This window comes from Zeus faber (assembly GCF_960531495.2).
Source record: "Zeus faber genome assembly, chromosome: 21".
Taxonomy (NCBI): Eukaryota; Metazoa; Chordata; class Actinopteri; order Zeiformes; family Zeidae; genus Zeus; species Zeus faber.
The window spans coordinates 12,420,796-12,441,874 of record NC_137208.1 but is presented as its reverse complement, the minus strand read 5'-3'; the positions used below and the strand labels follow the sequence as shown (position 1 = coordinate 12,441,874).

At 40.0% G+C, this 21,079-nt stretch overlaps 1 protein-coding gene across 2 annotated transcripts; it reads left to right on the top strand.

Annotated features, from left to right (window-relative positions):
• Positions 1–556: 556 nt before the first annotated feature.
• Positions 557–20,844, top strand: cpsf6 (cleavage and polyadenylation specific factor 6). Of its 2 annotated transcripts, XM_080022767.1 has the most exons (11): positions 559–619; positions 1,852–2,061; positions 2,522–2,625; positions 2,889–3,034; positions 4,586–4,759; positions 6,307–6,414; positions 9,175–9,664; positions 11,099–11,214; positions 11,364–11,514; positions 12,299–12,509; positions 20,212–20,844. In XM_080022767.1, exons 1-10 carry the CDS (start codon positions 560–562, stop codon positions 12,483–12,485), a joined length of 1,746 nt encoding a protein of 581 aa, XP_079878893.1. In that variant the 5' UTR covers position 559; the 3' UTR covers positions 12,486–12,509; positions 20,212–20,844. The 2 variants fall into 2 exon arrangements, with proteins under 2 accessions (XP_079878894.1, XP_079878893.1); XM_080022768.1 differs by lacking the exon at positions 6,307–6,414 and having other exon boundaries at positions 557–619.
• The last annotated feature ends 235 nt before the right edge of the window (positions 20,845–21,079 follow it).

Genomic DNA, 21,079 nt, shown 5'->3' with positions numbered 1-21,079 from the left:
AACGCGTGTGAGTCCACCTCGCAGCGGGGGTCGACGACACGTCGCGCGTCACAAAACCTGAGCTCAATTGGCGAGCGGTTTCGCGCATGCGTTTTTGGGGGGGGGCCGCCCAGGACGGAACGGCGTTTTTAATGGCAAGCGATGAACGATTAATAAGATAAAAAGCAAATTTAACTGTATTTATTAGTAAAAAAAAAAAAAAAAAAAAAATGGTTTGAAATGCAAGTTAATGCGTTATTTGTGTTTTTGCGTTAAAATAAATAAATAAATAAATAAATAACATATATACACACACAGCTACAGATAAATAATGGATAATAAATAATACATATTTGTGGATTGTAGCATTTAATCATCTTTTTTATTAATTTCGTTAAGTTAATCGTTTTTTATTACACATGCTCCTTGAACGTAAACCTGGGCCCGGCGTGTTTACACCCCGATAAAGTACCGCGTGGTGGCCGGCGGGGGGCGCTGCGTGCCGCTTCCCCCCCCCGCGGCGAGCAGACAGGAGCCCGGGACGAGGCGGCGCTCGGCGGAGAACGGCGTCGAGTGGAAGATGGCGGACGGCGTGGACCACATCGACATCTACGCCGACGTAGAGGAGGAATTCAACCAGGTACGCGGCTTGCTCTGCGCGTTCGAGCTGACCGCGGCGGTCGCGTCGGAGTAAAATAATAATAATAATAATAATTAAAAGAAAAAAAAAAAAAAAATCGTAACGACGAGAAGGGATTTTTGGCCGCCGCCGCCGCCGCTGTTGTTGTTGTGGATGAATACGCCCCGCCTGGCCGCTCGCGGCGTGCGTGTAGGCCCCGGGCCGCAGCCGCCCCGCTCGGAACGCTTCCACCGCGTTGCGTTCGGTGGTTCGCCGCGCTGCGCCCGTTAGCCGCGAAGCCGTGGAGAATCACACTTTGCAACCGGAGATGTGGCGGCTATGAAAGAAAGAAAGGCGCGTTCGTTTCCATTGTTTGTCGTCCGCACATCCGGGGCCTGGGCGCCGCGCTCCGCAACGGCCTTTCCTGTGGCGCGCAAGGGGAGCTAAGGGCTAATTACCAGCTAAATGCTAATTGTTAGCGCTTCAACTGTTGGTTTTCAGATGCGTTTTGGTGTCTGCGGCGAGGTGGGCGGCGCACTTGCCCGAACGTTGCTTCCCCACCCGCCGCCGTGTTGTTTATTCCTCTTCCACCTCTGACTCCAGGGCTGTATTTTTATTTTTTTATAATGTCTTTTCTAGATTTGAGATTTCACTGGGTCGGTTGTTGGACCAGGTCCCCAGGTCTCTCGTTATGAAAGCAGTCACACTTGTATTAGATCTAGACCAAGAAATCCGATTCGATGTCCTTTTCTTTATTATTATTCTGTTAAGATTGGTTAATTGTTTTGGTAGTATTGTCTTGAAACAATATAACTCCGACAAGTACCGGAGATGTTATTTATTTGCAAAGACCAAATTAGGACGCAAACAAATTTAGGGTTATCAACTAAGCTGCCAGGAAATGGTTGACAAATAAGTGGTTTTAAATGCTTTTCGTTCTTACTATTGCCAGTAATGCTTTCAGGGAGTGACTGAAAGGGGGGGGGGGGGGGGTCAAATAAAAACAGACGTGGCGCAAATGACTCCCACCGACCAGTTCTGTTGACACGCTGACCTCAAATATTTACAATAGCATCGACAGACGAGTAGGTTCAAAGCACACGTCTGCCTTCAAGGAAAACATGACGTTGGTTACGCATGATATGACTAATATTCGCATGATATGACGAATGTTCAACATGGATATGTCGTCCGTGATACTTGTCGTGTTTATTGGTGCAAATGATGCCAGTGAGTGACCTCCCGTCCGACAGGAAGCGGACTACCCAGTCCACGAGCAGATCGACCTGTATGATGACGTCATATCCCCATCTGCTAATAATGGTGACGCTCCAGAGGACCGGGACTACCTGGACACGCTACCTGCTCCGGGCGGGACAGAGGGAGGCAAGAGTGCCCCGCCCAATGTAGTCTACACCTACACGGGCAAGAGGATTGCCCTGTACATTGGGAACCTCACATGGGTACGTACTGGAGGCTTTTACTGGGGGCACTTTGAGTGAGGGTTGTTTTGTTTTTTTCCAGTCATATTGTTCCATACTTGTTCACGCACCGTGCATGCGTCGGTGTTATGGTTTGTTTGCGGTGAAGCGTTTTGCCAGATGTGCCAACCACTGTGCTTTGTTTGTGGGGGGCGGGAAGTGAGCATTTTTCCTGTTTGTTCATATGTTTACAGTGGAGAATTATTATTTTTATCATATCAAGGTTGCACTTTTATTGTTTCATTCTGGACTTATCTAGCATGGCGTAAGTGTTATACAAGTGTTTATTAGTACAATTACATTTTTGGGTGAAAACTAAGAACTATGATTAATCCATGTAAGAATTGATACATTAACAATTACAAAATAATTATAAGCATCCCAGAATATTAACATGGATAAGTTAAGTAATTTGGTGATACTGAAGATGTTTTTCTTACAGTGGACAACAGATGAGGACCTGACCGAAGCCATCAGGACGATAGGCATCACAGACGTGCTGGAGATAAAGTTCTTTGAGAACCGAGCCAACGGCCAGTCTAAAGGGTGAGTTGTGAGAAAGTAAATAGATGTGATAGCCTTGTTGGATGTTACAATGGCTACACCTGACTAACCTTCCATGGGTTTGGGTATACGCAATCACACAGCAGTTGAAAAAAACTCTCCAGCAAAAAGCTATCGAATCCCTTGTATTTGTACATCTGCATGTACTTTTTATGAAACATATGGGGGGGGGGTATTAAAGTAATGGTATAAAATAAGTTGAAATAAAATATTACCTGTACTAAATATGTGTCTGTGTGCGCCAGGTTTGCGCTGGTGTGTGTGGGCTCAGAAGTGTCCTCCAGGAAGTTGATGGAATTGCTGTCAAAGAGGGAGCTGCATGGTCAGAATCCAATCGTCACGCCATGCAACAAACAGTCGCTCAGCCAGTTTGAGATGCAGTCACGCAAAAGTAAGTGGAAATGCATACACACACACACACACACACTGCCAGAGAAGGGAATGGGTGTAGGTTTGATGCACAACTGAGCGTAGTGGTTGGCTGAGGGTGTTGGGCTTCAACATAACTCTTCTTTTCATGGAACCAATAGTCTATTAGAATTGTTCATTTACCAACCGCTTTGAACATAGCCGCACATGCCACATAGGAAGTCATCCACTAAAAATGAGTGGTGGCTGATTTAGATTTAAAAAAAAAAAAAAAACATTGGCTGATAAGATAAGTATCAGAATTTCATTCTCATCAGTGTCTGGGAAGTTTCATATGTAGGTTGGACTGTAGCGCTGGAACTACACCAGGCGCGTTGGCGCAGCGTACGGGCACGCTTCCTATTGAATCCATGTTAATCCACTGTTGGAGCTACACTGCCCACGTTAGCCGTGTGGCATTTCTCTATTTGTGCACGGGAGGTCTAGTTTTTACTCTTATTTTTTTCCTTGTTTTCTTCTTTTTCTCAACTGCGTGCCGCTACACGAGCCTTTTCTATAGAAACACAAGATTAACCCACAGAAATATTTTTGTAAAGAGTGCAATGAATTTAAATGCGTTTTTATATGAGCCTACATTGTACCAGAGACCTAGGACTGCTGTCAGATTTGCTTATTGCTTAAGACTCAAGAATGATCATTTTTGTAATATGTACTGTAGAAGTAATTCAGTACAGTACAAACAGTTTGTATTGTGTTGTAGCTCACACTTCAGTTATATTAAAAGTTGTTTATGGCAGACTACTATAAAAATGTTTTATACCCTTTTTAACTGGATAACTGCAAGACTTTGTTTAACTTAAAGTGTATGTAGAATTGGAGTACATAGCACATATTGTGAGACAGTCTAAACAAGTTCAACATGTTGTTATGCAATTTTTAAACAAGTAATAAGCAGAAATCACAAAGGTTATTTTTTTATTTTTCACACAATGACTAATAAAAGCATTGCTGGTGTTTCAGACAAAACTTATTTCAACTATGTGTTCAAAAATATTTAAATCGCTCTTGTTTTCAATATCCCTCCTCTCTCTATGACAACATCGACGCGTCTGGGACGCTTCACCACGTAGCAGGTAAAAAACCACGCTCTGCCCCGTGCCCGTACGCTGCGCCAACGCGCCTGGTGTAGTTCCAGCATTATGCACACACACATTCTCTCACATTTAAATGTGCTCTTCATCTAGCTCTTAATTACTGTAGTCACATTGCAAATTTTATTTTGGGCTGGGATATCTGTCAGAATACCCCCAACACGAAAACCCTATACCACTACCACAAAGCAGTGCCAAATGAAAAACAAAACATTGTTATACATTCATTTTTAGAATTTTCTATAACTAAGAGGGATAAAGTTCTTGACGGGAATCTGAATTCACTTTTTACATGACACGAAAGCGATTATTTATGGCATATATATTTTTTTAGACTGAATAAACTTTTAACAAAATAAACTTTTCCAGAGCCCCCGTTAGTTTTACATAGTCAGTGAATTTGTGTGTCCCTTTTTGCTCAGGTACCCAATCAGGCCAGATGTCAGGTGAGGGTAAGGCTGGTCCCCCCGGCATTGGCCCACGTGGCTTTCCTATGGGCAGTAGAGGCCGAGGCAGATTCCCTGGTCCTCCTGGCCCCGGAGGCGAGCGCTTCCCTGGCCCCATTGGCCCTGGAGGTCCACCACCACACTTCCCCGGTAAGTTTTGTGAGAGAGAGAGATTTCCTTTTAGAACACAGTAGGAACAAGTGAGGAAATAATTGAATTCGATTTTAGTTCAAAACAAAAGGCCGTTAAACTTAAATTAAGAGCTTTTGGTTATTTTATCTTTTTGCGTTTAAGTGTGCCTACGACATTTTAAATTAAAAAGGATTTTAGTTACGTTTTCCTATATATTGTAGTTAAACGTTCATCTTTCGATCTGTTGACTTGATATTCAACACTTAAACACTTTGGCTGTATGTACAATAGAACATCCAAAGGGAAATTTGAATTGTAGGATTTACGGTAAATTGACAGACCAATTTTGTGGTTGCCTGGGATGAAAGGAACTGGTCATAGTCCCTTGATACATATTTTTATTTTTTCTTCCAGCTCTATGAGCTAATTCAGACATTAATTACATAGATTTTATTATGATGCAACTTTGGGCAATCTGATTTTGAAAAATAAACTGATCTCAGAGATTGGTATTGCTGTAAACAGGCTCACTATTGGCCTTATTTCTTAAGGTTGATAATTGATTATTAGAACTCTGAAAGTCGATCTTTGGTTGTTGTTTTCTGTTTTTAGGAAATTTATTTAAACCGGTTACCATAGGTCTGCTCCCATATTTTTTTTAATTTTTTGTCCTGGACAGTAGCAAACTATGGAAACTCTTGTTGACCATACAACAGTATACAACAACTATGGGTGTGGCCCCTTTAAAGACAACGCCTTTAATGCTCATGGCAGGCGTCTGGGTTCATTTATGAGTTAACAAAGTTTTAATAGATTGAGTTAAGAACGGTTAAGCCGTGAGCGCTTGTGCCATGTTGCACTGATAGAACCATATGGGAACAACTTGGCTCGTTTAAATTTGGCATATAACTTATTTCTAAAGATAATATCATATAGTACCTTTATTGATTAAAGACATGCTTTAAAAATAGTTTAAAAGTGGAGCATTTCATTTTGTGCTCCCCACTTACATCAGACAAAATAGATGTGTTTATTTCAAACACCATCATTTTGTGGTCATCCATTTTGTGTCTGGTTAAGTAAAAAGGTGATTTATTGGGGCTGTAGTATTGTGTACTTCCCAGTGCTATTAGCACTGCACAAGCTATGCTTTTACTGACGTTGCTGCATGGCTGGACTGTTGGATGCTGTGTGTAACTGGACAACTTGCCTGCAACCTTTCCCATCACCCCCTAAAGTGGTTTTGTCTCTGGCTTTGACCTAAAATCCTACTGCAGGGCTTACTTTGGCCTTTCTATTAATCCTGCATCTCTGTCACTCTTTTTGGAGCAGTGTCACTGTGCTTTACTAACTACCAACCGCATCAACCCTTAAAACACCCCAGGTTGAAACGAATTAAAAGCTATAAGCTGATCCTCTTTTCTTTTCCTTAATCTATCTATTTTTCTGTCTCCTTCTGCTTATTGGCTGGAGCCGTGTGCTGTAGTGCCCTGATAGGCTATCTGTCAGGGAGGTGGGGTACATGGAGAAAGAGTTTTGATTGGTGTGCTTTCTCCCCTCATTAGGCTCTGGGATGAGACCAGATCTGATTAGGCAGCAAGATGGCCTTCTGATGGATATGAATTTCAATCCCTTCTCGCCGGGGGGCAGGGACGGGAGCTGGCGACCCAGAGGTGAAATGCCTCATTTGACTTGATTGTCTTGATCTTGACCTCAGATGTCTGTTTGTAAAATTAAAAAATGCCATTGAACATATCATGGCTGCCAGCGATTGCCCTAGTGTCCACCATGGCACAGTGCACTCCAAAAGCAATCACAGAGACGCATAAAACACTCGGCTTTGCTGTCAAATAATTAAGGTAAAATCAGACACATAAATTGCAACACTTGTTACATCAAGAATGTCACCGTTGGTAAAGCTAAATTTAAAACTTAGCATCCTAACTGAAATGATGCAAATAAAGATAACATTCTGCAACATGAATTACTTTTGTGTGGCAGGGAGGTCATCTTCCATAAGAGAAGCGAATCAATAAATAAATCCAACATTTTTTTCCAAACAAGTTTGCGCCAATATGACACCGCAAACGGACAGAAGGAATTCGCTGGAGTTGTATACAAGAACACCAGGGGGATTCAGGATCACGTACTTTTGTTGTCAACCCAATACTTGAGTCCAAATTAATGACTCTGATGCTTTCTGTATATTATTCAGATGGGCTAGGCAATGTGATGGCAGACTGGCAGTGATTTACAATTGTCCAGATAGGTAGGTAGGTAGGTAGGTAGGTAGGTAGGTAGATAGATAGATAGATAGATAGATAGATAGATAGATAGATAAGTACTTAACTATGTACTGAAATATGCCGTTTTTCCCGCCCTTGTTAGTTGTTATAAGTCACGTGGATTCAACTAATTTTATGAATGACAAGAAGCTTGAGGGGAGACGATTCATTCACGAAATGGCGTACTCACAACCTTTCAATAGATTTGGCAAATTACTGCAGGAATAATCCAAGGCGCTAAGCCTTTAGAAATGTCCGAGCTAGTAGAAATCTCCCATCTATGTCTGAGAAATGGTTCTCCTTTCTTTCATTTTACTCTTTCATTTATTTATTAAAAAAAACTGAACTGTCATGAAGTTCAGTAGCGCAATAGTGCGCTAACAAAATCCCCAATATGTTGTCTGTCACTTTATTAGTATCGTATTGATATCACCCAGCCCAAGTCTTAACTTATTTTCCTGCATTGCTTTGTACCCCCCCCCCCCCCCCCCCCCCCCCCCGTTTTTATTCAATTGATCTACGTCATAACATGATATAAATATCTGATCTTAACAACTAGGAAGAAGGCCTGGGGAGTGATTGATTTGCATGACATACTGGCTTGACATACAAACTGGAAGCTCATGTCTGTTTGAGCATTGCAGTTATAAGACTGGACCTTTTCAATATTATTTGCCTGCAATTTCACTTATGGTCAAAGTAGGTCAGAAATAGCGTACACAAATTGCTGCTAACTTCTTTTATTTAGCATATAATCGGTTGTTCATTTAAATCTATAAAAAATTCATACTTTTTTTTTATTTTTTTTTACCCAAAATGTTGCTTATATAGTACAATAAAAACAATTGTCATGACTGGATTCTGGCATCTCAATAACAAAGGCATTTATGACTCCTCTGGCTCATCCCACGCCTGTTTCTCTGTGGCAGATCATGCACAGGATTTGCTGTTGAATTATTGCTGTACTTTATCCTAATCTCTTCCACTATGCCACTCCATGCTCTTGGTTAACTGTGCATTGTGTACAACCTCTGTTAATATGCTGTATGTTGGGTATGAGCAACGATCCAGACGCATTTGTTTCTCTGTCGAGACTGCATGACGAAGTATGTTGCAGACAACATTGGTGAATAAGCAATATGAGCATGAACAAACTTGTCTAGTACATACTGCCATCCAAATGACGGATGTCAAACCCGGTCTTCCTCGAATGTCTTGCATCACCTGATTGACTATTTTGCTCTAAATACGGTCACTTCCTAAATAAATATTCATAGAATGTCCAGAAAGGGTATATAGGCCATTTAAGAGAGCAATTTACCCGGAGAAAATGTAGTAACTCAAGTCATACAATTCATAGGATGTGCGTATGAACATAATACACACAGAGTAATATATAAGCACTTACTGAATGTATACCTCTGTGAAACAGGTCATGGTTACTTACCCATTCAATATTCAAGCAAGCCCACTTGCTAATTGCACAAGTGTTGAGCTTATAGTGCTAATTTATTGGATTTTCGTTGAAGACTTGCTTTCCGTAGTGCTGCCATCTCAGGGAAACTAGAAATGGTCGTTTTGAAAAATGGTGACATCTAGTGGAAAAGCACCAGAATTGTAAAACCTGTAGTTGTGTGTGGTCATATGTTTCCTCAAGTCTCCCTGATTTGTAAGCTCGAAAGCCAACATTGCATCTGAATGACCATTCTGTACAATGTGCCAGAAGCCACTTGTCTCTTGCTTTTTACAAACACAAACTCAATTTTTATTTTTTTTATTTTAATTCATAACGGGAACAGTAATCACTTCAGCGCCAATAACAATGTTTTCAAGTCTGCCTGCATTGCTTTAAGATGATAAAATGTGTGATATCACAGGGAAATTCTAGCTGGTACCAGTACCTGCATTGGCCATACGATCAAACTGTTGAACAAGCTACTTAAGAATATTTATTCTTTTGTTATCCAGCCATCCTCTTTTTGGGTGGAAACTTTCAAATATTGGAAGTTTATTTGAACTAACCAAAATGGCAGCGGTCTCATCCTGGTGTCTCAGCCTTTGCCATAAAACCACAACATAGGGAGGTGAACATTCTCTGTGATATCTTTGATGTCTGACTGTATGCATTTTGTTTTTATGTGATTTCAGGTGGAATGCAGGGCCCTCCTCGCCCCCCTCCAGGACCCCCTGGTCCGCCAGGCCCCCCACCCCCCGGCCAGGGCCTCCCACCTCCCCTCTCAGGTCCTCCCAACCGCGGTGATCGCCCCCCTCCCCCTGTCCTCTTCCCTGGTCAGTTTGGCCAGCCACCTATGGGACCCATGCCGCCCGGCCCGCCTCCTCCAGGTTACGGCCCTCCTCCTGGCCCCCCACCACCTCAGCAGGGGCCCCCACCACCAGGGCCCTTCCCACCTCGGCCTCCGGGCCCCATTGGGCCACCCATGGCTCTGGCACCCCCTCCTCACATGCCTGGTCCCCCACCTGGTGGACCCCCACCTGCCCCGCATGTCAACCCAGCCTTCTTCCCCCCACCTGGAAACAACAACATGCCCCCTAATGATAACAGAGGACCTCCGGGACCAAACGACCCATACGGACGCCCGCCACCCTACGAGAGGGGAGAGTATGGCCCCGGTGGACGGTAAGGATGGTCATTCTAGAAATAAGTCTTTTTTTTTTTTTTTTTTTTTTTTTTTTTTTTTTTTTTTTCTGTAAGTGACTTTAGGTTCGGTTTTCTATAATTATAATAACCTTGTTTATTAAAGGGTATGTTTTCTTAGGGAAGACACAGCATAAACAATAATACAACAACAATGATGTCAAACTCACACAGTAATTTTTATTATCTAGGTCTCAGTTCTTTGAGATTCCCTGTCTTGCTAAATCCTGTATTAACCCGTACAGTGTACTACTGTGATTGGGGGAAAAGTCTTTAAATGATTAATGCTTTTGAAAATCTTTTGATGTATCCCTCTCATTACTAGGGATGTCAGGATTCCAATTCTACATCGGAAATCGGTCAAAACGAGTGTTTGATTTTTAACTACGAAATCACAAGCAGTTTCGCAACTCTTCCCGTGTATTTGTGGGTCCATTCCAACATGGTCGCCATATTGGGGCGGTCAAGATCTGCCGGTAAACAAATGCCGTGTGTGCTGGGGGGGGGGGGGGGGTGTCCCTCAACACACACTGTACCCTCCCACCTGCAGATCTCGCGGGTGGCACTGTCCCCTGGGGGGGGAAATCTATTTTATTATTTTTTTAGTTTACAGTCCATTTATGCTATTGGGATTGGGATGCTATTATTAATGGGAGAGTGAGCGAGTGTGCAGTAAGTAAGGAGTTTCGCTTTCTCACTTTGCGTGCTTGAAAATGGCTACTTGGCATAAGTTTCGGAGGGTCTCACAAAACCCAGCTGTGCAGTGAAAGTAACGAAAGATCCCATGACTCGAAATGAAAGGTCTGTCCACCTCAGCCAGCGTCTGTCGGGCTTATATTTACAATTTTTTATATTCATATCAGGATTGATTTCATAGGCATATTTCATTTGTGTACTACGTCCACATATATCCTCTTTGTGCGCAAAGTGAATAAGCTGCGTGCGCTGCTGCTCCCCGGCGTGGGGGCTGCAGACCGAGACGCTTCTGTTGGACTGTCCCGGCATTATCCTGGCATCTGTGAGAGGGCACAAAACAGAAATTTTACTGAATGTGGCTGCATGCCTGAATAGTGAAACTCACTAGCGGCGCTTAAAAGTTTATCCCTGTAATATACTGGGAACTATGTGGAGAGAGAGAAGAAAAAAAAAAAAAAATATATATATATATATATATATATATATATATATATATATATATATATATATATATATATATATATATATATATATATATATATATATATATATATATATATATATATATATATATATGCGCACACATTTAAGGTTGTTTAAATCCAATCGTGACCTTAAAATGGAAAGTCAAGTCAAATTGTTGATTTGGAGAATTTTGACACCCCTGGTCATTACACCAGCGTCTATATCTAAGCATGCTGTCTGTCACTATGTCTGTAGGGAAATGGAGGCGTCACGGACCCCTCTGAGCGAGGCGGAGTTTGAGGAGATCATGAACCGGAACAGAGCCATCTCCTCCAGTGCCATATCCAGAGCAGTCTCTGACGCCAGTGCTGGTAAGACCTTCAGTTATTGCGTCCCCGATCACACACACGATCTATGCTCGTCACACATGCTATCGTACCTTCATGCTATCGTACCTTCATGCTTGTTAACTCGTCAGTTTTCCCCATTGCATCTAATATTTTCTCATCTCTCTGTCTAGCTGACTATGGCAGCGCTATCGAGACCTTGGTGACGGCAATCAGTCTGATAAAGCAGTCCAAGGTTTCTGCTGATGACCGCTGTAAGGTCCTCATCAGCTCCCTGCAGGACTGTCTTCATGGCATTGAGTCCAAAAGCTACGGATCTGCCAGGTAAGGAAACAGAACCCAGTGGGTGTTACTGTTTTAATGAATTGATCTTGATTTAAACTTTGACATTTGTTTTACTTGATCTTTTCATTGGGGAAAACAGAATGAGCATCACATGGCTACCAATGTCATGTCCCAACTCTCAATCCTCACCCTTGGAAACAACTAGAATTCCTCCCACCCACCAACAATAGAACTAGAACATTTGTAACCCAATACTGCTCAGCTTTCCCTGGTAGTTGAGTAAATAATAATGGTAGTAAGTTAAGTAAAATTTAAAGGACAACACAAAGGAGGGGTTAATCAGGGAGAAAGATTAAGCGCTTCAGTTTATAGCATGTTAGTGTAATAGGAGTAACTGGTACCTTCTTGCTTAGAGGGGCAAATTACTATTTGAAGGCTCTCAGTGCAGCCTGGGCAATAAATCCAGTTTAACTTTTTTTGTTTATCTCAATATGAAATTCAATATCATGAACTTTTGAATATATTCAAAATTATTAGTGGTGTGCATCTCTCCCTTATAAGTCGATATGATACGTATCTAGATACATGTGTACCTACGATACAGTTAGTAAAGTTTGTTTAATGTAGACATTCATTTTCCATTATGAATTAAAATAAGGTGTGTGTGTGATTTTATTTATTTATTTATTTATTTATTTATTAAAAAAAAAAATTCCCCCAGACTGTGAAGCAGTATATTAATAAAATAGTTCTGTCCTTCTGGGAGTGCAGGCACTCAACAGCCAAATGTGAAATGCTTTTGTCTCGCTTCTGTCTCTGCCAGACGTGAGCGGTCCAGAGAACGGGACCACAGCCGCTCCAGGGAAAAGAGCAGACGCCACAAGTCCCGCAGTCGTGACCGGCACGAGGACTATTACCGCGAGCGCAGTCGGGAACGTGACCGCCACCGCGAGAGGGATCGCGACAGAGACCGGGAGAGAGAGCGGGAAAGGGAGTACCGTCATCGCTAAATCGCTGCAAGCAGAGGAGGGGAGGTGTGTACGAACAAATCTGTCGAGTCTGATTCCTCTTTTCTCTCCCCTTTCACTTCAGATCTGTTGTTTCTTTCTCTTCAGTCTTTTTCTTGACAAGGTCTGTCCCCTAGACCGGTACAGAGCTAGTCTAGTCCAAACAGGACTGAGCTAGGCTTTTCGGCAAGGACGAGCGCAGTCTTGAATGTTCTTTGCTTGCTTAACTCTGGGCTCCTCCTGCATGCCTGAAACTGCTTTGGGGAAAACAGGAACCAAAACATTGTGTTTGGTGAAGAGTTTCCTTGAAGCGAGCGATTGAGGTCATTGAGTGCATTTTTAGAGGATGAGGAGAGGGAAGCAAGCAAGGACCGTTCAAAGACTTGATGCTCTCGATGCGCCAGGTAGGTGGTATGAGGTAAGTTAGCCGCCTTCCATGATGGAATATAACTGGTCCATCCTCTTATTTTCACAATCCTTCTTGTCAATGTTTGTTTTTTTTCTGTTGCTATGCTGAGAATGACTCACAAGAGTGTATTTTAACTGTTGTCTTTATAAACAGTTTAAAGTTGTAGAAAATAGATTGCTGAAATGGCTGCTTGTCCACACTTGGAATTAAGGTTTTAGGAATTAATGTGTGGTGAACTTTAAACTCACAAGACGCCTGTACCGTTTTACCAGCTAGCTCTAGTTAAGGTATTACATATCCCTAAAAAGATATAATACATGCATACTAGTACTAGTCGCAAAAGACCGCCTGAAATGTACCGAATAAGAAAAATCGCAGGGCTCGACAGTGCGCACGTTTCACTCACATTTGTGACAAAAACAAAAATGTGTGTGAACTGTATGTACTCCATGGCATCCACAGCTCATTCACGACACGTCGTAAAGTAGCAGCAACATAGTGCGACGTACCGTAAAAAGAACACGCATGGTAACCAGTAGCAGCGATTAACATCGAGTGAGCGAGACATGTCTGCGGTGTGAAGTTATTTTTAGACGGAGTGCAAACGCATCCACAGTGGAATGTAATATGTCACATGAGCGCTTCGAGGGGTGTCGGAGTCGTTTGCAATTTCAAAGTTGTTTTCCCAGCCAGAGAGAGAGATATATAGATATATATATAGATATATATATAGATATAGATATAGAGATATAGATATAGATATAGATATAGATATAGATATAGATAGATAGATAGATAGATAGATAATTTAAAATTGATTTTCTGTTTAATTTGTTGGGTAGTCATGTGCAAGTTGTTAAATTAAAGTATGTTCAAAATAATTTCTTTATTCAGTGTTTGGGGACTATGTTAGCAGTGCACCTATTAAAGCAACAAGACTTAAGAACTATATAGCTAATATGCACACTTCAATACCTCTTAATCGTAAGTCATATCATCAACACACTGAAATGAATATTGAACAATGTTATTGCAGATTTTCCTCATCGCGCAGGCTCGATGCATACATATAATGTATTGTTTCTAATATTCCTAAATTTCCCCTTCGGAGGATCAATAAAGTACCATTTTGTCTCATCTCAATTTATCCCTAGGGATTCATTGTTCACGTTATCTTACACGGGTAATGGAGTTCGTCCACCATTTACAGTTAAAACATTTTTAACTGTTAATACTGTATCATTAAGTGTTATAAGCTGCTTAATCATTAACATTTATTTTACTATTATAAAATAAAGGTAGCTGGTAAAATGGTGTAAAGTGGAATGTGAATTTTCCAGCCCCTAAGGGAGCCAGCGCAAGCTTGTTCTTAATTGGCAGTGTGAAATCAGAGTGAATGCGAGTTGATGTTTTTGACTGTATTTGGAGCTTGGTGGAGGAAGTGTTGATGGCTTGTTTCTAAAAAGGATGTGAGCAATTCATTTATTGTAAGTGTAAGTTGTTACTGTATGGAACTTTTGCCATATTTGGCTAAGATATTGTTACATTCCACATTGACTTGTATTTTTGAGAGTTTATACTGATCTTCTATTTCAAATGTTAAATTTTACCTTCTACTGGAAATGTTTTTGGGGGTGGGGGGTTTAGCTGTAAGTTGCAACTTTCTTTCTTTTAAAGCTTAGTGTCAGTCATAATTAAAAATAAATAAATAAAGACAAATCTTCGTACCTTGTATAGAGGAAATACTTAATACTGAAGCTAAAATCCTTAAGGATTTAGTGATTTAAAGGTGTTTACGTAAACCCCTGCATTAAGATTTTCAAACCTCGGAGAACGTAATTTGCTTAAACCATATTGTCTTCTACTCTTTTGTAATTTAGAAGTTGAATATTTCACAGATAAGCATAGTCTTTGAACAGTTTGACACGGTCTGCTTGGTTATTGTTGATGTTGATAGTGTCGTTCCTTGTGCAGCCAGCATTTTCTGAATCAAAATGGTTGTCAAAGTCGAATGATAATTTCCGATCGCTTGTTATACTGTATGTGAGAAGATTGGTAATAGCATTGACTCATTGGTGGCGCTGTTATTGCTGGTGTACAATATGTTGCTCAGGTAGTTGCTCTCAAGCCGTAGCCAATAGGAAGTTGATGGCATTTTTAATGTCCCACATTTTGCTAAAGCAATAAATTACATGGCATGTGTTATCTAAAATAGAAAAATATTTTTTCAAATAAACAAACTCATAACATTTTAGGCATTGAATGTAACTGATCTATGAATTATATTTAGGTCATTGTACCGTTTTCTATATCAGAAAGGATAGAGATATTTCACAGTTCTACTGCGGTTATGAATTTGACTGTCGATCAAACCTGGCTCATTTACTATTTAAAATGTGCAGGATTTTTGTTTCTTGGTTTTATTTTATCAAACAAGATAAAAATTTGAAACGTCATTGGGCCTCATTCACTGAACTTTAATTCCTCTTACTTTTGTTGTTGGGAGAAGAGCCTATGGGGAAAAACGAATTTGGGATTCTTGAAACCGTGCCGTGTCTCTTGATTGTTGTCCTTGTACCAGATGATGAATGCCAATGGTTCCTCAACTTGGTGTGCATGCCTGTACATTGTGCTTTGCACAGGTACATACCCGGTCGACACCATAAATGGCAAACAGACATATTGGCTCTGTGCAAATAAGCCATGGCACGAGAAGAGAATTGCTGTCAGTGAACAACTATATTCTCCTTGCCCTCTCCCAGTGGCACTATTGTCCAGTTTGACAGCTTTGAATAGGTTCTGTCAATATAGCTTATTACAATAATTAATGTAGCCTACTAAAAAGGTGTTGGATTTTACTTAAAGAATAATGCATTCTAAGCTGAATCCATGGCAATAGGGCTTCCTGCATGTTTCCAAACATCCATTGATTTAAATAGTGGTTAAGATCAAATTAAAGAACAATGTCACTGTTTGTAGAAAATTGGGAGTAGACTTTTCTCACGAGTTCCATGGATGAGGTCCATTGAGTTGTTCTTTTTAAATGATAAATTGACCCAGGGGTGGAGGTTAAAATATAAATATTATCTAGTGCTAAGGTTAATAGATTTGACAATTACTTGTTATATTGTCAGTATGTTAAAACATTTCTATTTTAATTTTTTTTTTTTTATGGGTTCTTATGCCAAAGAATGCCAGGGTGATTTTATGAACAAAATATTTGCATTTAAAAAGCATTCAACTAAAAACATCTCATTTTAGCCTGTGACTTAAACATGCCATGTTTGCGCCCATGAAATGCAGAGGAATACTCTTGACATTGCTTCTGATGGATTGTTCATGCCACTAAGTTGTGTTGGAATACTGTTGGCACATAGACAATTCAATCATTTTGGCACACAGCACCTTTACCTTTGTGATAAACTGCATTTCTTTGTTCCTGGTGCTTGTCTGTGGATATCTAATGTGCCATTTTGTGTTCCATCATGCGGCCCTTTCCACCCAAGGCAGAAACCTTTTTTGCCATTTTTATGTACACCAGTTCATCATATTAGTCACTTAAAGAACTAGTGTATTGAATTCTTTGGTGTGAATGGCTTTCTTACTTCGTTAAATGGCTAGTTGAACAGCAGCAGTAATAATTGACGTGAAATTGTTCTCATTAGGCTACTTGACATCCAAAAGCCAACACATCTCCACAACTAATATTTCTGAGATATTAAAAAAGCGAATTAAAGTTTAAGGATATTGTATGCTCTGGCCTCCCTCACCTGGATTTAACAATTTACCATCCCCCTTCACAATACATTTCTAATTGGTGAGTCGTACATTTTTTCTAAATGAAAACTTTAAATTGTATTTCATACATGGTGAAATTATTATTTTTGAGGATGTCTTGGCTTATTGACTTGTGTCTGGCTAGTGTTTGCCTAGTTGGTTTCAAAGACAAGACCGTTTATCACTTTGCGAGCCATATAGTTTTGACTGTTATTCTTCAAAGTTGGCTCTTACAGTTACCTATTACACTGGATGTGATGTTAAATCCCTCCTGATTATCATCACAAGGGCTTTAACATTGACTCGTTAATTGAAAGGATGCAGCAGCACACTATCTGAGTTTGAAATATTACTGTTTCAAAAAGGCATTTCGGGAGCTACACTTAAAACCACTAATACACACCATTTCCTCATAAAAATAACTCTTCACTGCACCTTGTCTTCAGCCATAAAGGTCCTCACTGGGCACAAGGCATCAAGGATTATCTACGCAGTTGGGCTGTTTGGCTTACGCTATTCCTAACGTAGGTGCTTATGATGCTATGCCAAAAGATGCAGGGCTTTTTGAGTGTTTTGAGAAAAGAAAGGGAGAGAAAAAAAACAAAACAACCCTGGTCCATGCGCTGTAGAATGAAATGAAACAGATGGAATAGTAAAGAAAAATGCTCTGTCACAATTTCAACGCAATTGCGCATGTGCTGGTTCTGAGCGGGTAATTGTTTTGTGTATATGCAGTTAACCTCATATCATATAGAGCCTGTTTTTATTTTTATTTTTTATTTTATTTTATTTTTTTAAATCGTGAGAAGTGGCGTTTCCCAGTGGTGACCTAAAAATATTTTCCTTCCTGCAAATACTGTCTGTTACATGTTTATGTCCATTTGTGTCTTAACACCTATCTGTTCTTATAGCCATGGGGAGCAATCTGTTAATACCAGAACAAATGACTTGATGCTCTTTTTCAGTCTATCTGTAGGTGTATGCTTGCTGGTGCTGATCAAACAATCTCTTTTCTGACAATCTGGGTCAAACAGTCTGAAATCTTTACGAGTAAATTTGACACATGATTTAGCATTCCCTCCAAGCAAAGAGGGAGTTGTTAATGGGAAATTAAAGTGTGCTCTGTTTCTCAGTATCATGAGGATTACATTGAACTTGTTTTTAGTTTTTTTGTTTTTTGTTTTTTTGTTTTTTGTTTTTTGGGGGGGGGGGGGGGGTTAAAGTTTTTTGTTTTTTTTTTAAGTTAAAATTTAATTAACCTTTCAAGAAAAGTAATTTTGTAAAGTGGCACATTTTATTCATATACTTTTATTGTATTTAGATGGTCCTGAAATAACAAGATTTCCCTGCTTGAACATCGTTTCCCATAAAAATAAGATTACCAAATGTCTAAAAGATTTGAGCAATATTTGGCCCAGGTTAAGTGTCTGTTTATATTTGTTTCTCTTCTGTATTGACTGCTAATGATGCCTATCTACATACAATCTTTTTCACTAAGTGCTCACTGATCGCATCTGGTCAAAAAGCACACCAGGGTATATAATATTGTAACCGTCTTGCGTGTTGCCTCAGGTTTGAATGAAACGACACTGAGCTGAAGGTTGGGGGTGACTAGGCTGTGCTGTGGGAATGAATAGTGGGTTAGCAGGTTGATTGGAGTTCGATTTGTCCATTAAATATTTGGGTTGAATGATAATAGTAAATGTTTATGTCCCCAAACCGGTCACCTTTTTAAATCTAACTATCTGCTGCCATTTTCAATAGACCGTTTTCTGTTGTGTTTCTCCACTATGTGAAGTCCCACTCTAAACCAGAGAAATACTTGATTTTGGGCGTGTCTCAGAATTTGAGTCCTACGAAACGTAACTAAATTGTTCTTGTGAAGTTTAATAGGGCAGGGGATCTATTTTTTTGTATTCTACATGTTGTGAATTGGTGTTAAAATTAAGTAAGTTCCTTTTAGTTCCATTTTGGGGAGTCGTTTAAAATAGATCCCATCGACGATTTCGTATCGGAATTTACTGAATTGATACATTCCCATGAAGTTGTACTTTGCACAACAAATTGGACTTATGTTGTGCACTTTGGACGCCACTGCATTAAATTAAGCTGTTTGATAGTCACGATTGAGTTATTGTTATGGATGAGATGCTTTTGAAAAATCTCTAGGGCAAATCGTTTGTTCGGCCTTGAATGGTCTTTGTAATTGTAATTTGGTATAACCGATGGTCAGAATTTGTGCTCTCAACAGTTTCTATCATTAATCATTTAATCATTTTTGGCTAATATCAAAACCAAATGCGCTGCTAGCCACATGGTAGGGCATTAACTTGCAATGACCAGTTAAGTATGCAAGGATAGCTGAATGCCAAATGTGAAGAGTGCCTGTAGAAAAAAAATCGAAACTTCAAATTGAAATATTGTAATTGGAAAAAGTTGGTCGGAGGGGTTGTTAAAGAGTAGATAAAAACAACAAAAAAAAGCAAATAAAACTATCCCGTTCTTGTGCAAGACTGAAGTCTTTTAAAAGTAGGTTTTGTAGGTTATGTGTCTTGAGGAATTCTTGCCCCTATTTGGCTGGATCTAAAGTTTGCCATAACTGTAGTGGTTCTACCAAATGTAAAATGATTTCCCTCAGTAACTATGTGCTCTGCATTTGACAGTCTGCCCTTAACAAATCTCTGCCAGTTTGCCGTGAGAAAGGAATTTTTACCCTTCTGTAAAAATACTGTCTGAATTTTCACCTCAAATTTAACAAGTTTACCAATAAAATCAACATTGAAGCCGCAATTTGAGTTTCATTAAGTGGTTTGCCAACGTCGTCCAACTTTGTTAGTTTTTAGATGGTGTTTTATTGTTCCGTTTGAAATGAAACTCCATTAAAAAAAAAAAAAAAAAAAAATTGCGAGCCATGAACCTAGTTCCCTTTCTTAATCTTGGAAATCATATTGCACTTGGAAATAAAATCACAGAGAATTTGATTGCCTTCTAGATTTTTAACTGTGAATAATGACCCCATTCCCTGTCACTGATGATGGCTTCTTGGAACTGTAACTACACTTTAAGCCGTACAAAACAGAGGACATAATCACATCCCGCAGTAATACAATATAAAACATTGCAATGACTGCAGGTCAAGTATTTGTACTTACCTTGTAGCACGTATGGTGCATATTGGCATATATCAGTTGTCTAAGAAGCCACTCTCCAAGTCCAGGTTCACATGATCTGTCTTTCTCTGTTTGTATGTACAAGGGTGAGGGGGAGATACATTCAACCCAACCTGTGAAGAGCTCCTTGGATAAACCTATTAATTGTTGCGCTCAAAATTCCGTATTTGGAAACTGGTGTTTGGGCCTATGGCGCGCAGTTTTGAAATTAATAATCACTTTTTGTCACAGATTTCAGTTGAAAAGGGTATCGAACCCAGCCCTCGTGTTTTAATATTTACCTCGAGTCTCGAGGTTTGAATAATAAGTGCAGTCAGTTGAATGTTGGGCTTCCTCGAAACCAAACTCCATCCTTCGTTTTGAAACCTTTCAGTTAACGAGGATCAAGGATGGAGAGAATGGAAAAGGATTTCAGCACGACACCACCTTTCAACGCTCTACTCTGCACGGCCGGACAGGATCGCAACCAGCACCTCTTCCCTCAACCCCTCCATCTCTCCTCCTTGTCCTCCACCCATCTGTATCCGTCTGCCCATTGTGTCGACATGCTAGGAACAGTGATGGAAAGCACTCATTTGTGTAAGACTTGCGTTAGCATCTATACTCATGGTTACTTAAGGAGAGAAAAAAAAATGTTTCCAGCACACCCCTTTTTGTTTTTATGGAGTTTTATTTGAAATGAAAAAGATAAATAACTGCAATGCTTTTTTGCAAGTAACACGGTTTAATGGCCTGCATGATCCCTAAAATAGAAATGGACACATTAAACATGTTATACTTTTTTTTTGTTTGTTTTTTTTGTTTTGTTTTTTGGTTTTTTGGTTTTTGCTTCTGTACTGTGTACATTCAACAGATTATTACTTGTTTTTATAGGGTACCAGGTTTTTGATCTTTTCTCCACATCCCCCGCCCCATTTCATTTATTCTTTTCATGGTTAGGATGTTTGTCTCGCTGCTTTTGATTATTAAAACTAGATTGTGTTGTTATAATAAAATGTTCACTGAGGTCCGCTCATATTGTGAATTTCTCAATGATTCGGTGATTTATAAAAAATGTATTGCTCTTTATTGGATTTGTCAGTGAATTTTTCTACGTTTGATGGCGTTAAGCTGGAGTAGCAGGTTGCTGTAAGTACTACTATCGTTCACGTTTTAAGCATTGAATGCAATAAGGGGTGTTTTTTTAATTTGCTGTATTTTGCACTGATCATTGGTCAAGTTTTCGGTAGTAATTTCTCAGG

Excerpts from the sequence above, each read along its gene's own strand:
- cpsf6 (XM_080022767.1), top strand. The coding sequence starts at position 560 with ATGGCGGACGGCGTGGACCACATCGACATCTACGCCGACGTAGAGGAG. Across the intron at positions 3,035-4,585 it reads TGAGATGCAGTCACGCAAAA|GTACCCAATCAGGCCAGATG; the intron begins GTAAGTGGAAAT and ends CTTTTTGCTCAG. Across the intron at positions 11,515-12,298 it reads AAAAGCTACGGATCTGCCAG|ACGTGAGCGGTCCAGAGAAC; the intron begins GTAAGGAAACAG and ends TGTCTCTGCCAG.